The sequence below is a fragment of the Haliotis asinina genome, chromosome 13 (assembly GCF_037392515.1).
Source record: "Haliotis asinina isolate JCU_RB_2024 chromosome 13, JCU_Hal_asi_v2, whole genome shotgun sequence".
Taxonomy (NCBI): Eukaryota; Metazoa; Mollusca; class Gastropoda; order Lepetellida; family Haliotidae; genus Haliotis; species Haliotis asinina.
In genome coordinates this window covers 6407881-6425262 of record NC_090292.1, presented here as the reverse complement: position 1 = coordinate 6425262, position 17382 = coordinate 6407881, and the positions used below count along the sequence as shown (strand labels likewise).

Below are 17382 nucleotides of genomic sequence, written 5' to 3'. Positions count from 1 at the left end.
GTTACCTTTCAAATGCGACTGCTGCTGATCACTGCTTAAAATCCCGAATCGTAAACATTAAACCATTTGTAGCTCCTTGTTTAGCGAAAGATAGGACATTGTTGACGATTTCTCAACACTGAGACCGAAAACTGAGACACTGAGACTATGTCTCTGTTGATCGGATATATTGACAATCAACTGACAAAGCTGCACCCGTTCACAATAATATACCCAGCCAGTTGTGACTGGTCTCGGAATGCGATAGTATGCACTTGGTCCGGTCCAGTTGAACAAGTTGTATATTTACTTATCGACTATTTTAGTGGAACCAATAATCTGAAAACATGGGTTTCTATCTTTTAACGAATGAGTAGCAACTACGGTCAAGCAGAGGCAATTTTTCCCATGTCCACTAGGGACGAAGAATCTCGAATACATAGTCCGATACTGGAGAGGATTTGCCTTCTCATGCCAACACATTCGTTGAAAGAGAACTTTACGAAAGGATATTTTAATTCTAAGGGTTCTTCAGTGTGATCCGTTTTCTTTTTATGCCATCAATTTGGAATTGAAAAACATTTTCGTTTTACATGCTCATACGCAGCCATTATCCCACATATCTGGTTTGTCAAATATTCACAGTCATACACTCTGCCTTGTACATTAAAGGATAATAAAAACAAAAGATGACAACAGAAATGGTAATATCAAGTTTCGTTTGTTTGTAGTTTAACACTCGCAGCATGGTCCATAGTCGGTAAACAAGCGAGTCTGGACCAGACAGTCCAGTGATAAATGTTACATGAGTATCGATCTACGCAAATGGCATTAGTCGACCAGGTCATCGAGCCCGATCAACCTCTTAGTGGCCTCTTAACACAAGCATCGGTTCCTGAAGACGATTTCTAACCCCTGATGTTAGGAACTAGCAATTTTGAGTGATGTAAACCGAAGAATAGGAAAAAGGCAATATAGGTTTAACACTAAAGTGAACAAAGTATGTTCCTGGTGTACACCAAAATTAGAAACAGCACCTAACAGATGACAGGATGTTGCATACCGAAACATGAGTCCCATTAAGCATTGCTGACACAGACCTACTTTTCGGGCGACCCGCATTTTCTCGTATGAAAGTGAAAAGAGACGCTGCAAAACTATGGTTTAATTCCAATTGCTTGTTTCATAAGAAAATGGTATTATACTCCCGTTTTGTTAACCATGTGTTTTTTTTGTAGTGTTTATAGTCAATACTAGGTTTATGATGTTAGTATCCATATTACATTGTTGATGGTGTTGGTGATGCTGGTTCTTAAAGTTGCCGTTGCTGTTGTTGTTGTTGTAGCTGTTATATAATATATATGTCATTGCAGTGAGTGAATAGTGATGTGAAATGATCACTGGGACCAACTACGTTTCTTTCAATAGCTACCTAACTTAGTGAATTGTCTAATGCTGCTATATTTGCTACCATTTGCCCCTTTCCGTAACCTCCACGACCGGTCGTCCCGGAATAACATGAGCTGGTCACGAATGCAACGAGTTAGCAACTGCAAACCTCGAAACAGGGTGCTAAGAAGTAGTTTACAGTAAAGGGATTGTACGAGGTGACGACAACTGACATGGATCATGACCGTCACCTAGGAAACGTGTGGTAAAGAGATGGTACGAGAGATTGGCGCAGTGACATCATTATAGGTCGTGCAAAATGTGTCCTTATTGCCTGATAAGATGTTATCGCTGCCCTTGGTTTTGTGTGTGACGCGTTTAGGCTTTTCACTGATACTGATAAGAAAAACTGATGTCAACAAAACCGCATGTTTATTGAAATGGCAAAGACTTTGTATCATACATGACACAAACAATATTGGTTTCTATTCTTGCATTTATTGCAACCTTCAAGGCCTACCAAGAAATTATAGGCGAAATGTCTATTTGTTAAGTTGATTAATCTATTCTATTCCACTCTCTGTGTACCTGTATCGGTGATGTACTCAGTGAGAGAAGATGCTGAACTCCATTAGGAATGTCTTCAATATGGTACAGTACACTACACTGTTGCTGCCATGGTTACATGTGGACAGGAACAGCAGGCGGAGTACAACGTAGAAAACAATTAAGGGCCCAACTCTGTAGTCAAATGCTTAGTTGTGGTGGAAATCCCAGTGTCATCATACACAAGTGAAATTGTACTGGGAAGCACTATGAGTTTCCGTCAGATTTTATATATTCAAGAACCCCAGTCCCTCCTCCAAAGGCTGAATACAGTGACAAAAAACACAGACCCAAACAATTCCCAAACAGAAACCACAACACAGCCGCAAAAAAACACATATGCACTGACAAGCCCGTGCGCACATCGCAGCACAGGAACAGCCAGATAACTATGTGATAGCACTCTAAATGTCCAGCGTCCAGGGTTTTCATATTTGGTGCCAGCTGCCCCTCTGTAAGCGACTAATTTTATGCTTGTGCTGCTATCCACACAACTAATAACGTGGTCATCAGGGTTGTGTGGGCTTGAGTCTGTCTGGTATCCCCGTTCACAGGACCGTTGCACGGCTCGCTGGTTGTGTCGGATTTAGGCTCACGTTGCTCTGTGGAGGAAATTAACAAATGAGCAATAATCACACGGTAAACAGGTGATACCGAAAATACACACATTGTACAGTTAATAAACAAACCGGATAAAACAAGTTTGTGGATTCAAGGGAAAGGATTCAAGTGTCGCCTTCAGGATTATTGCACTCATAAAGTGCCTTGCATTTTTGGGTGTTTGACTAAAGCTTAGTCTCTGAAATTATATAATTAATTGAAAAGGAGCCCAAAGGAGACCACAGATACCTTGAACCTGAGGAAATCTAGACTTGCTTCACGTAAGACCTTAGCATTGAGGAGAGGGCTTGGCAGTAGGGAAAATAATGTGATTCAGGGACTATGGGACCGACTCCAGTTCAGGGAGGGCTTGGCAGTAGGGAAAATAATGTGATTCAGGGATTATGGGACCGACTCCAGTTCAGGGAGGGCTTGGCAGTAGGGAAAATAATGTGATTCGGGGACTATGGGACCGACTCCAGTTCAGGGAGGGCTTGGCAGTAGGGAAAATAATGTGATTCAGGGACTATGGGACCGACTCCAGTTCAGGGAGGGCTTGGCAGTAGGGTAAATAATGTGATTCAGGGACTATGGGACCGACTCCAGTTCAGGGAGGGCTAGGCAGTAGGGAAAATAATGTGATTCGGGGACTATGGGACCGACTCCAGTTCAGGGAGGGCTAGGCAGTAGGGAAAATAATGTGATTCAGGGATTATGGGACCGACTCCAGTTCAGGGAGGGCTAGGCAGTAGGGAAAATAATGTGATTCAGGGACTGTGAGACGGAATTACTGCTAGTGCGGGTGTGTGTCTAGTAAGAGTTGAATGGGTGGGGCTTTGCGTAACGGTGGCATTGTTCCAGCCATATAGTGGCGAGATCAATCTGAATTCATACACAGTTTACTAGCAAAGGACTAGTTCTATAGGGCTAGCCTACCGATATACCTTGCCGTAGTCTGTTTCTTTGTTGTTCCAAATATCGTGTGTTAAAAGTAGTCGTGCAGTGGTCTCTGGCTCTAAGTCCCATCATTTTAGGCGAATTCGGAAACAACAGCGTGTCAAAAACAACGAGGTGTAAGAGACGTCGTACATGCATGTCATCGTATCTGTTTGCGGATGTCTATGCCCGTCACTGGATAGTCTGGTCGACAACAAAACATGTAGACATACTGGGGGATGACACGGTTAGAGCTTCATTCAAGGGAGATAAATATGTACAGCTTACGTGACTGACGGGCCGTCGATTATATAAAGACATAATTATATATAGAGCTACAGACTTCTTTTAAACGCAATATTCAATCAGTTTATCGGGCAGCTGCGAAAAACCGAGTCTGTACCAGACAATCCGGTGACTAAAATAATGAACATAGGTCTGTGAATCGGCAAAGTGGGTCATCATGACCGAGCGAATCCGTTAGTCTCATCTTACAAGTAATAGCTGCTGAAAAAAATCGGTATCCCATATCAGACCAGACAAAGATAACATGCAAACCTAGACAGACCGTGAAAGAACACCGTTGAAACAAGTGTGTCTAGCTTAGGAGGTGTGAGCAGTCGGGCTAGTTATGCCTGAAAAATGATGCTCACTAAATAATTCATGCCCGAAATTTGAATTTGGAAACTAAACAAGATTACAAAAAAAATATTTATCAGGCCATCATCTTGCATGATTTAAACGTGCATTATAGCTTAACAAATCGGGCCGAGTGATATCTTAAAACATGATCCCAAGGAAATTCACTATAGCCAGTCGAGCCAGTGACTGTGAAGATTTACTGGCCTGACTATATTTGCACTAGCCACGGGGTAACGGGTCAATGGATGTTTCGCACACTGTGTGTGAGGATGGATGAGAGGGTAAGTAAGTGAGAGAGGATGATTTTTGGTTACCTTCTACCATTTTACGACCCAGAATTACGACGTTGCTTTACGTCACGTGATGTTATTCGATCCTAAGTTTTGAGGGCAATAGGGGAGATGTTTTTTGATACATGAGCGCGCAGTAAAAGGACGCTAATAACCCACTCCCACCTTCTTGGACATAAATTGCGTGAGCATTATCCCCCAAAATGCAGAAACATTATATTTTATATTAGAAGACCTGTCCATTTCCCGGTAACATTCTCAGAGGTTTTCTGTAATCCGACTGTGATGAACGACCAGACCAACGTATGTCCGTAACATTGAAGTTCTATAATACCTGCGTCACGATGTGTCCGTATTCCTACTTTGCATAAACACGCGAGAAGACAAGACTTACCCAGCGACGCCACCAGAGGTACTGTTTGGTAGAGACACACGCACTGTCTTCGCCGTAAACCCTGGCCGGTTGCTAGGTTACTGCCCACGTCCAGATTCAGGTAGCGTTCGTGTAAATTATCAAAGCGAGGCCACTGGGTGAGAGTGCTGCTTTCGCCATTTGGATCCCTTAAAGGGAAAATGAAATTTCTTGTGATCATGGCACAAATGGCAAAATAATATTGTTACCGTTATTTATGTGCATGCACAGGTATTGCTGTCACTTTTTCGTCTTCAGAGGAGTTAGAAGTTATTTCCGTATATGGGGGATTCGAATGTGGTTCCGGTTCTCTTTGATTATGATCGCGCCAAGTCCGTATATGTGCATTTTAAACGAATGTTCAACACTTTGTTAAACATATTCATTCACTTATTCTTTACCTAAAACGAGTGAGAGTGAGTGAGTGAGTGAGTGAATGAGTGAGTCAGCTGTAGTCTATGCTAGGTCGACAAATAGGCTGGGTGATAGGCTCGGTGATCGGGTTTACAGTGTCCCCGTATCTCACAGGACATTTGATCACAATACCAGTCAGCGGATCGTCTTGTCCAGAGCCAGAACATTACAAGTTAAAGAGAGGTGAGTGAGTGAGTGAGTTTAGTTTTACGCCACACTCAGCAATATTCCAACTATATGGCGGCGGTCTGTAAATAATCGAGTCAGGACCAGACAATCCAGTGATCAACAACGTGAGCATCGATCTGCGCAATCGGGAACCGATGACATGTGTCAACCAAGTCAGCAAGCCTGACCACCCGATCCCGTTATTCGCCTCTTACGACAAGCATAGTCGCCTTTTTTGGCAAACATGGGTTGCTGAAGGCCTATTCTACCTCGGGACCTTCATGGGTCGTTAAAAAGAGGGAAGACGCAAAGTAATTACTAGAAACTTGTTTGTTTTATGCTAACATACTCATATATTCAGCATCTGGACAATGAAAATAGCGACTTTAACTACCATCACGGGATTGTTCACACCTCTAGACGATGAAACTCGTTGTTGCCAGTTGTTCATCACAACGGCCTTGAACGATACTTTGAATGCCGCTGAAAAAGACTTTTATAAAGTCAAAACCATATATTAGTGCCACACCGTGAAGGTCCGGGTTAAAATTTGTCTTCAGCAACCCTTGATTTTCGTAAGAGGCTGCTGATGGGATGGACTGGTCATAGTCGCTGTCGTTGTTGACACATGTAATCGTACACCAGTTGCGCAGATGGATGCCCATGCTGTTGATCCCTGGGTTGTCTGGTCCAGACTAGAATAATTACACACCGCAGCTCAAATATAGGTGAGAGCGACGTTGAACTACAAATATATTAAAATTACGATAATATGAAAGTTGTGTACATACCCGAATTTTGCGAAGTTGGTCCAATATGACATTATAACCCTGCTTAACGTCTTCTCATCATCAGTAAAGGTCAAGTTCACGTTAGGGTCGAGGGCGTGACCCCATACTAAGGGCTGCTCACCCCCGTGCTTGACCCCCATCCAGTTGGGTTCCTTAGCGGAGAGCAGTCTGTGGTTGAATGAGTAAATATATGTTGGATTTGACCTTGCCAAAAACCCAGCAAATCTTGTTACGGGACACTTGAAGCTGTAGTCGCCTAGGATCTCGTCAGCAATGGCCACATAGTCCCGCTCAGACTCAACGCGAGACAGTACGTACTCTTGATAAAGAGTCTGGACGGTTGCGTTCGACCCACCCTGTAACTTTCCCTGAGCTTCAAGGTTAGCCATGAACTGTGCATCCGTAATGGTAAGGTTGTCTTGCCACTTGAACTCAGAGGGAAGACCAAAGAACAGAAAAAGTGCCCCCTCATTCTGAGTGACACCCAGCAGGACACTCGTGTTTTTCTCTGCTCCCTTTTCCAAGATGGCGAGTGGTCGGTCAGGGAGGAAGGTGCCATCGACCACAGGCCCAAACGCAACGTTGGCTCCCTGGACCAAGCCATTCTGTAGGATTATCAGAGACTCGGGTTTCTGTTCATTCAGACATTCATATATTTCCGCATTTGTGTGTATGTTGGTGCAGTTTGCCTTTTTGGCAATGGCGTTGGCGTGTGTTTGGGCTTCTTTCGCGGTGAGAAGGTCCCATGACGTTAATGGTGACCCGCTCTGTATGATGGCTGACGTGAAGAATGGTTGAGAGAGGGGAGATAATAAATGATGGCTCACCGATCCCGCACCAGCGCTTTGTCCAAATAATGTGATCCTGTTGGAATCTCCGCCGAAGTTTTGGATGTTGTCGTGCACCCATTTAATGGCAAGTCTCTGATCCATAAGCCCCATGTTCCCGGGGACAGTGTTGGCATCTAGGTATAGGAATCCCAGCACACCAACGCGGTAGTTGACGGTAACAACAACAACGTCGTTGACGGAGGCGAGAATCTTTCCATCAAACATGGGAGCGTTGATGGAACCGCTTACGAACGCTCCGCCATAGAGAAAGACCATCACAGCCTTCGGGGTACCGTGTTGGCTGGGTGGGGGAGCGAAGATGTTGAGATAGAGACAGTCTTCGCTTACCAGCGGCGGTATTTGTTCTAGCGGGTTTGGTTTATGGGGTATATATTGATAACAGGAAGCCTTCTTTGTAGTCGCGTTTTTCACATTAGGGTACCAGGGATCCGCAAGAACCGGATGTTTGAACCGCAGGGTGTTAATTGGCGGTTTGGCGAATGGTATTCCGTAAAAGACGCGAACTGTTTTCCCCAGAACTATGGTTGTTTGCCCTCTGATCTGTCCGAGTGTTGAGTTGACTATCTGGGCATGTATTGTGGGTATACAGCAAAGGAGTAGAAATCCCAAGGGTCCGACATTCATCTTTGCAACTGTAAAGAAACCACAAAATCTCGAATAATTTATTGATGACATATCTCCGGTACGGAAGCCTTGTAGGGCCAGTACTCTTCAAAATGTTTTGATGTGCAAGGTTTCATTTCAAGCAAAATTTTTATAATTTGTATGTGCTAGACACTTTGGCCTCACAGGGAATCAGTGCTTACGCGTACACCCTTCACAAAAACTACATAAATTCGATTTAGCGTTATCAAGCTAGTTTTAAACTGGTATAACCCCCTGGATGCTGAGGTTGTTTTTTTCAGGTGCACATTTTCGTAAGGTTTGAAAAGTGAACGTTGTGCGAGAATTGCGCTCGAGTGGTCCTGGATCTGCGTACTGCTGTAAAATTACATATAAATGTAGAATTAAATTAGAATGAAATTAAATTTCCTATCCGTTGGTATAAAAGTAATTGCGACTACCTCAGCGTTTTGAGAAATAGACACTGCTAAATGTCGATCAAGATTTTATTACGATATAAAATATAAAACGGACAATTTTTCCGCTTTTCACCGTGCACCGATAAAAGCACTGTGCTACAATTTGTTTTAATTTCTCATCTTTACGGAAATTGTGATAGAAGAAAATACAGTCTCATGTCTGAACAACATAAGTGTATATAAAATGCGCTAATGCATGACGCAATACGCTCAACGCAATGACTCGAATAAATGTCAAGAATGGATTTTCTTCCATGACGTCAAACGTCAACAGAGAGATCATGCACGTACAAAGGTAAGGGGGCATAACTCTGTCATCCTCTACATTAGGTCAATGTAACTCAGGTCAAATGGAGAGAATTTGCTGTCGAACTATTATAATATGGATGTAAGATTTGTTGAAAGTAAGACATGACCTGGCTTATACAGTTTTAAACAATTTTCGTATAAATTTTGCTTGAGTTTGATGTCCTGTCATCACAATATGTTTTAATGAAATTTCAATTGATGTTATTATTGAAAACAATGATAATGAACCATAAAAAGCTTCTGACAAACGCGCATCTGGCCAATCAGTATTCATAATTGATTTGTCTATAGAAGGACGCAAATAAATTCAACGAACTAGACGATTCCTTTAAACATGTGTGCCTTTACTTTTCACAAAATATATAAATCATAATCGTTAATATTATCATTTTTATGTGTAAGGTTGAATTAAATATAAAACTGCAATATTAGTCCCAACGCATTGAAAATTGTACATGACAGGAACTAAAGGACATATTGCAGTAATGGCTACATGTGATCTTCTAACACTTGTGTAAAGGCTTAAGATTATGGTACGATATACTAAATGTGTCAGTTTCCCATATAAATACTATTCAAACATTAAAATGTTTTCAAAGAAAAACACATACTCTAAATCCATGTATGACATGATATTGAAAAAGGCTAAATGGACATTAAAATTAGTTTCTTGAAAAAAATAATCGAACGATACTCAAAATATACACAATAATACTGAAACTGATCGGAATGATGCGGCCATTGTGTTTACTCTTGTCCAACCGACCTTTACCTCAAGAAATTGCCTAATATGTGCAACAATGTTGACTTATGACATCACTACCGGGTACACAGGATTTTCCGAGGACTCTTCCTGTATTTCAGAGATCGTTTGTAGATAACTATGAGATGTAAGTAATCAGGATGATTCTGACTATCTGTGCATTGTTATATGTTTTTATCGTTTTCATTCAATTTGTAAGTACGGGAGAAGCCAGAAATTTTGATATTAGGTCTACCGTCGTTGTGCATCATTTTGGGTCAATGATGACGTTAAGCGTAAACAATGATTAGACAGCTGAATGTCGGAAAATATTCGAAAATGCTTCGTGGTGTAAAATCGGAATTTATTTTTGCTTACATTTCAAACAAGCGCAGTCTTTCGAGCACAGCGTTCGTTTTCACACTCAATAACTTCGCTTCGGTTTATGGAGATATAGTTGACACCGGTGACAAAGATCATTTGCAGTTTGATTCCCAGATATATGGGGAATTCATTTGCCGCAGCGGACTATGAAAAATATGTGATTTAGAATTGGCGTCTCAATACCGGCCTTCGCGAAACGCGATTTTGTAAACACTATCCAATATGGCGGAAAGCGCACTTCGGCGTTCATGTAAGTGTATATTCGAAAACATCCCAACCGATTCTGGGTTCATGGGCGGCGTGTCATTATTATCATTACTGGTTACATGAAAACGTGATATCAGTGATCATTAATATGTTATTTTTGAAATTCAATACTCCCAGTAGTTAATTATCCGATTTTCACATTTCAAAACACACAGCAAATAACGCTGTGAGTCGCACTTTTGTATTTTGTGAAAAATGGCAACATTTACGATGAAGCCTATTTTAAGAGGTTATATGAACACTTGAACTTTGTCTGAGAAAATAGTCGATGGTATCAATAAACAGGGAATTTCACGATGAATACACAACTGTTAATTATATTTGTGTGCGTGATATATTAAGAATTTTATTTGACGTCAAACTGAGGGTTGAAGAGGAAGGACCTAGATGTCCCTGTGGCACCCAGGGGAGTATGTCAGCACCGGGCAGTGACTACTAGCAACTGTAACGTAAGTTTTGTTTACATACACTCCCCTGTCTCATTATCCCGCCAAGCTATAACAGTCCCCCATAGCAACCATACGTCATTTGTTCCTATGACATCAGTAACTATCGCGGTTATGACGTCATGTATGGCATAATCAACCGTCACATTATTCTGCTGTTTGTGAAACAACAGCGACAGGGTATCGGGCCTCCAAAACCATTGAAAACGAAAGGCGGAACTGACTCACCGGCTTGCAAAAGGCCCGAAGGCCAGTAGGCCGGGGACTACCAGACACCAGACAGTCAGATCTCAAAAGGAAGCAAGATGCCACGGCGACCGAACCCAGAAGAGTGAAAAGGACGTCACAAAACGCGCCTCAGGTACGATATTGAATTGATAAATGTATTTATTAATTCTCTTGCACAATGCGGTCGCCAAACAAACTACAGATTCGTGCCAGTTATATTTGGACAATTTGACATGAGTTCCATATACTTACATGTTAATTTTGTGTAACAATTTTCATGAATTTAATTTCCATAAGATTTCCATTCCAAGTAAATTTTTGCAGATTTGCGAGGAATCGTCTTACCTACAATGACATAATTTCTGTTGAATTATCCGTTGCTTTTTCGAATGACAACAAATTAATCAACATATCTACAGTGCCCTGAACGTCTTTGACATGGTGTCCTATGGGACTGTACACTGTGGAACAAGACTGGCTAGCGACCAGTTATCGCCATCGTTTTAGCGATTTTAAAGATTTGCCCAACTAATTCTTAACATGATGAAACAAAATTTATCCTGATGATAGATTAGCTATTCGCCGAGGTTTCCTGTTTGTTTCCAGTTGCCGATCGTGTTTTTCTGAAACGAGGTCAACAGGAAGCGCGGTAGTGTATATTAACTTTCCCAACAACTATCAAGACCACTTTTCGCCATTTCTGAATTTTTCCCGTTATTCAGTAACTGTGACATACAACATATGTCATATTTGGGATTTCACTTTCTTAGTAAAGTACACAAAGTCAGCCGCCTAGCTCGCTCAGCCACCGCGACTTTGCGTGCTGGCGATTAGGTGCCTGACTCTGAGGGTGCGGGTTCGAATCCCGGATGGGACTCAACCGAAAAAAGTACTAGAATTTGTACTTTACTAAGAAAGTGAAATCCCAAATATGACATATGTTGCATTTGACCACTTTCTAAATGGCATCGTGTAATCACAACTGTGACATAAATTTGGGAGTTTACTAGTAAATGTAGTAAATAAAGAAAGAAAAAACAAACACCCCCCCCCAAAGCCATTGAATAACAAAGTAAATAAATGAAATAAAATTAAAAAATAAATAATAATACTAATAATATTTTTTAAAAATATAAAAAAATGTATAATTAAGTATTTAAATTTAAAAGAACAAAGAGTTAACAGAATTCTTGCTAGCTGTAAAAAAAGAAAATTAAGCCTACATGGGAGAAGTATAGTCTTCAAAACAGTGGTAATGTCAACTCACAGGCAAATTGTAGCGCAAGTGGGGTTGCGCAGCGTAGAGAATATGACCAGTCTTCATATATGGTTCACTCGCATATATGAAGACTGGTCATTTTCTCTACGCTGCGCAACCACATTTGCGCTACAGTTTGCCTGTGGTCAACAATAGTACACATTATTTCTGTTACCATCACCACCAAAGGGATTTCTTATTCAACTGAACAATGTTACAGTTTCATGTGGGATGGCAAGAAGGATAAAATCAACAGAACAACTACTTGTAGAAAATATGGAGAACAGTGGCGGAACCAGGGGGATGGGTGGGGTTGTGGGGGTTGCAACCCCTCCTTTCCAAATAGAAACCTCTGAACATGTAGTAAAGATATAACCATACACCTGATATGTCCGCTCTGGTAAAACATTGATAATTCTTAAAATAACCTTGATAAATAGGCTTTATCGTAACTGTAGCCTTTTTTGACTCAACACGAATTGGCGATTCACAACGTTATTTGCTGTATGTTTTTAAAATGTGAAAATCGGATAATTACTGGGAGTATTTTTTATTTCCAATATAGCATATTAAAGATCATTTTTGTATGAAGTCACTAATGACAATTCTGAAAAGTTGCTTAAGAACCCAGTATCGGTTAACGTTGGGATATGTATATATATATATCTTTTTCTCTCTCTGTCACTCTCTCTGAGATTTGTTAGGATTAACGAGGGTACCATGTACATGCCTCTGCTGGGTGAACTGGACACAGGTTACGTTATTACGTTATACTTGGTATAGCCATGGCAACTGATACACACCGGTATGACTACCTTTAGCAATCACAGGGTATTAACCGACTCTTATCTCCGTCAGGTGCGAGACAACAGTGACCTCATTTAAAGGTTAGGGCACACTGGATCAGTTGGTTGCAGAAGTACATACTAGGCAAGACCTTTGTATTTTTAAGTGGAACTGCATGTAATACATGATGTGCTTTCAGTAAATGCAGCTAACCGCCATTGTCTCAAGTTTATATGTGTTGAAATTGGTTTCATATAAGTAAAGGTATTACTTTATTATTTTGTATGTAGAATGAATGTCTGATAAATTTGAGAATTTACGTTTTTCCCTCCAACTCCGACACATCGGAATTTGACTTTACTCCAGACTAACAGTTTTGATTTAACCTCACATCGATAATTAATCCTTCAATATCTTAGTGGTCGCCCCCTGCCCTTCACCCGCTATATTAAACGTTCACAAACCAACCTCTTTCTATCAAACTGACGTATTTTATATTCATTACGGTTACCCTGTTACCTGTTGCAGGTTGGGGTTTAAGTTAATACTGATGATCTCATATCAGAATAGTGACTTATTGAGAGTCTATGGTGCCACTCTCCCTTACACATGCACGCACGTACGCACGCACGCACGCACGCACGCTCGCAATCACGCACTCTCTTGTGTTATGATGCTGAGAATATCGGTTACCGTGTACAGACGGTAGACCGTTGCATAACTGATAATGTCCTACTCTCGTTCAAAGTGCACGGGAAAATACTCGGAGACATGAACGGCCTTCCTTATGACACATTTCCGACCTTATGAGCATCGCTCCTAAACCATCGTTGTCTGCTACTACCGGTACCACTACTACACTCTTTGGGCTTTGAGACGTTAGTTGTTAAAACGTTCCCACCCTTGCATTTCTTGGCATTTCGCTCTAGTCGGCATAAAGCATCCTCAATCACTCACAGACGACGGACGCAAGTGCCTCGACCAACAGCGTTGCGTTGCATGGAGTTTTCTCAGATTTACCAACACTTTCTTTCGTTTGTCAACATTTTGTCTCCACACACGGTTGCTGTCGACGTCTTTGACTGATTTACCCGGATGTCCTCAGACATCGTACTGGCAATACTAGCTGGGGTGGACGATAATGACGATCAACCGGTATACTGCAGTTCGAACTTCACAATGCAGTATACTGCATACCCTTTTCGCGAACCTGTTCACCCGATACGCGATGTAGTCGAAACAGCATTTGTATTTTCTTTATATTACTGTACCAGTCTAAGAAAACTTAGTCTCAGTGTATTTCGTTACACTCCACCACTGAATCTGACAAAACATAGTAGAAGGTCGCGTCAGGTAACCTTTGAGCGACCAAAGACCGTCCAATCAAACGTGAGACGCTTAAATAGATTTAACTAATCAGACAACGGCTACTATTAAGGGATCGGAGGGACTTTCAAAATATTCAGGTTACTGACACAGATCTCGCGACAAACAAAAATCCGCATATGACACAGTTATTTGACCTGCAGTATATACGCTTTGGGGTTTCTGTTGTCATGGTTCCAATTACCTAATATTTCCGCAAGTTGACATCTTTGAATATTGCCAAAAACGCCATTTTCAGCGACTGTTTACTCACCGTTGTCATGGTTGTACGTACGCCCTGTGCATCACCAAGAAGCGAGTGTACGCTACATAGCATTCAGGGAGAATCGTTCGGGTACGAACCTTTGCGAGATAAAAAGTTCAAAAGTTATTTACGAATGTCCACTTTCGCGATTTGGTAAGCTGTGTTCTGAATGGTCAATCTCAAAGGTTACCTGACGCGACCTCCCATAAGGCTTTGTTAGACTTAGTAGTGGAGTGTAACGAAAAGTACTGAGGGTAAGTTTACATAGACTGATTATTGTACATTGACAGTTTTCAGAATGTTTTAAGCTATAAAGTAAAACAGAAAAAAAAACATAAGAAAAATCACAGCATGTTGGTACCGTCACTCGTTTTAAGGATAAACAAACCAAAAATGACGGACGCCGCAGCAGACGCTTTTTCTCGAATTCCAGACTTTAAAGCGAAGTCTTCAATTCGGGAATATTTTCCATTGATCTGTCAAACAATCACATCTGTGTCATGAAATGAATCGGTTTGTCCATTACCTTGACCCATGTGTTACACCTTCACAATATACTGCACCACACATCACAATATATGGCAATGTGAAAATTTTGGCAATACCCAACCATTAGTGCTAGACATTCGTTTACTTAGTATCATTATTCGCACCAGTGAGTGCGTGCGTGCGGGAGTTAGTGAGAGACTGGCTGAGGGAGTGAGAATGGTTTAATGCCACTTTTAGAGATATATACCAAAACTATCTATGTCGGGATTCGAACTAGAGCCTTCTGTGTGACGAGCAAAACGCACTATAGCCACTTAGCTTTTCCACATGTTCGGACAGTGGTGTTTCTTGGTCATCGTGGTATCTTGTGACAATGTACGTTATATACAGTGTCCTTATTAACGAATAGTAGAAGAATGCGTAGTTATGTTACATAGTGTTTCAGAAACGTAGATCAACGACAATGATTAGTCAGTGTGGAAAAATGACAGTTACGGTATTTGTAGAGTTGAGATCACTTCGTGAAGCAACCAGTGGATTCAATGACGATTCCTCTTGATATGCATGATATAAGAACAAATGTTCTGATATGAAAATAAGATTTTTCATACCAAACACGGATCTAATAATAACCAAGCATGGCAAACGCCAATCTTCGGAACAAAATGTTATGAAATACTGACCACGTTGCTAGCACCGTCACCGTTGGTAAAGTGGCGCTAAAGTCACGAATGACTATCGACGGATTTTAGCTTAATGACGATGTGCAAACCCACACCAAAGAGTCCCACATTGACAGAGACAAGCAGTTGTTGTCTATGGAGTTGTATTTTTCATTAAAACTCACCCCCACTTTCAGAATGCCGACCAAGCAAATGAAAACAGTCTGCAAACTAATGATCATATAAGGTCACAATTTGATCACCACTGAATAAGAATTGTGTTTATCATTTTCAGTGACAGCGAGCGTAGGGTTATGTTCCCTATTTTACGATAATAATAAACAAGAGATATTGATTTTTACCTGAGAGAAAAACCCGAGTGTCTTCAGTGAAGTGGAGCACCTATGAAAATGTGTCGATGTCAACGGGGTCGCCGCCGTTATCTGTGACACACTGTCACGCTGGTGTGTGTGACTAAGGACATTAGGTTTATGTTTGTGTTTGTGATAACGATTGGGAATAGTCACAAGTGTCGGGCGGTGATTTACAGGAAAGGTGGACGGAGAGTAAGGTATGTTATGGTGGGTGGGGGTAGAGAGGGGTGGATGGAGAGTGAGGCATCTGATGTTGAGTGGGGGTACAGAGGGGTAGATGAAGAGTAAGGTATGGGATGGTGGGTGTCGGTAGAAAGGGGTGGATGGAAAGTGAGGTATGTGATGGTGAGTGGTGGTAGAGAGGGATGGGTGGAGAGTGAGGTATGTGATGGTGAGTGGTGGTAGAGAGGGGTGGATGGAGAGTGAGGTATGTGATGGTGGGTGATGGTAGAGAGGGGTTAATGGAGAGTGAAGCATTTGATGTGGGTGGTGGTAGTGAAGGGTGGATGGAGAGTGAGGTATGTGATGGTGGGTGGTGGTAGAGAGGGGTAATGGAGAGTGAAGCATTTGATGTGGGTGGTGGTAGAGAAGGGTGGATGGAGAGTGAGGTTTGTGATTGCAATGCCTGGTCAAGCTCACAGGCCGTACACACAGCTGTCATATAATGCCCAGGGCCCCGTTTCACAAAACTCTCGTTAGCCTAAGGTCTCGTAACTTTTCTCGTAACATTCCTACTTCCTATGTTACAGTATAGGAGGTACGAATGCTACGAGAAAAGTTAAGAGACCTTAGGCTTACGAGAGTTTTGTGAAAGGGGCCCCTGATGGCATAACACTCACTCGCTCACACACTCATACACTCACTCACTCATCCACCCACCGACCCACACATCCACTGGCTCACTCATTCTCTCAGTCACTCGCCCACTCATTTTGGCTTGACCTGGAACTGTGATTTTTCATATCACCAACTTGCCTTGATCGGAAGTGATAAATACTCTTTGGGGACAGAAGGAAAACAAGACTACAATTTAGTGCAATGATTAATACAAGTGTTTGACGATAAGCTTGGTTGTCGATGGAAGGTCGTTTGAAGTGGGGTGCGTTTAACCTTGGCCGCGATGGAGCCCCATGTTAGACCCGATCAGACACAAATAATGGGGGAGATAAGCGTTCAGGTAAGAGGTTAGTAATGGCAAGGGGACCATGCTGTATTGCGACACAGGTCACGGGTCAAGACTCGTCAGTGAGACTCATCTGGTTCTGAGAAAATGAGCTCTTTGTTTGTCAAACAGTGTGTGTCTGAATGCATCCCGTGTGAGTGAGGCCACCAACCCTCCAGTGAAACAATCGGCATGCCAAACACAACTAAAGAATGCATGGTTGTCACTGTTTTATAAAAGCAAACGTGTATAGTTATTTGCCAAGTGAGAATTTTGTTTATGACAGCTTGTTTACTAGTTCGGTACTTTTTGCATTTTGTTTTGTAAAATCTCAAGGATGTGGCTTTTGCTGTTAGTTATCACCAGATTGATAAAGTTACAACTATTTCTACGTTAACGGGTGTGTATATGGTTAACATCAGGCCCCGATTTCTCGAAACAGTCGGAGTTTTGACTTATGTGAGAGTTTTCACTCAAATATGAGA

General features: G+C 41.7%; 1 protein-coding gene across 1 annotated transcript; it reads right to left on the bottom strand.

The window, feature by feature from the left end:
- Positions 1 to 1781: 1781 nt before the first annotated feature.
- Positions 1782 to 15808, bottom strand: LOC137260207 (cholinesterase-like). Its single transcript, XM_067797901.1, has 4 exons — positions 15724 to 15808; positions 6228 to 7710; positions 4837 to 5003; positions 1782 to 2576 (listed from the first exon to the last, which is right to left on the bottom strand). The coding sequence occupies exons 2-4, from the start codon at positions 7700 to 7702 to the stop codon at positions 2443 to 2445; spliced, it is 1776 nt and encodes a 591-aa protein (XP_067654002.1). The 5' UTR covers positions 7703 to 7710; positions 15724 to 15808; the 3' UTR covers positions 1782 to 2442.
- Between the last annotated feature and the right edge of the window lie 1574 nt (positions 15809 to 17382).

Excerpts from the sequence above, each read along its gene's own strand:
- LOC137260207 (XM_067797901.1), bottom strand. The coding sequence starts at position 7,702 with ATGAATGTCGGACCCTTGGGATTTCTACTCCTTTGCTGTATACCCACA. Across the intron at positions 5,004-6,227 it reads ACCAACTTCGCAAAATTCGG|GGATCCAAATGGCGAAAGCA; the intron begins GTATGTACACAA and ends TTTCCCTTTAAG. Across the intron at positions 2,577-4,836 it reads ACCTCTGGTGGCGTCGCTGG|AGCAACGTGAGCCTAAATCC; the intron begins GTAAGTCTTGTC and ends TTTCCTCCACAG.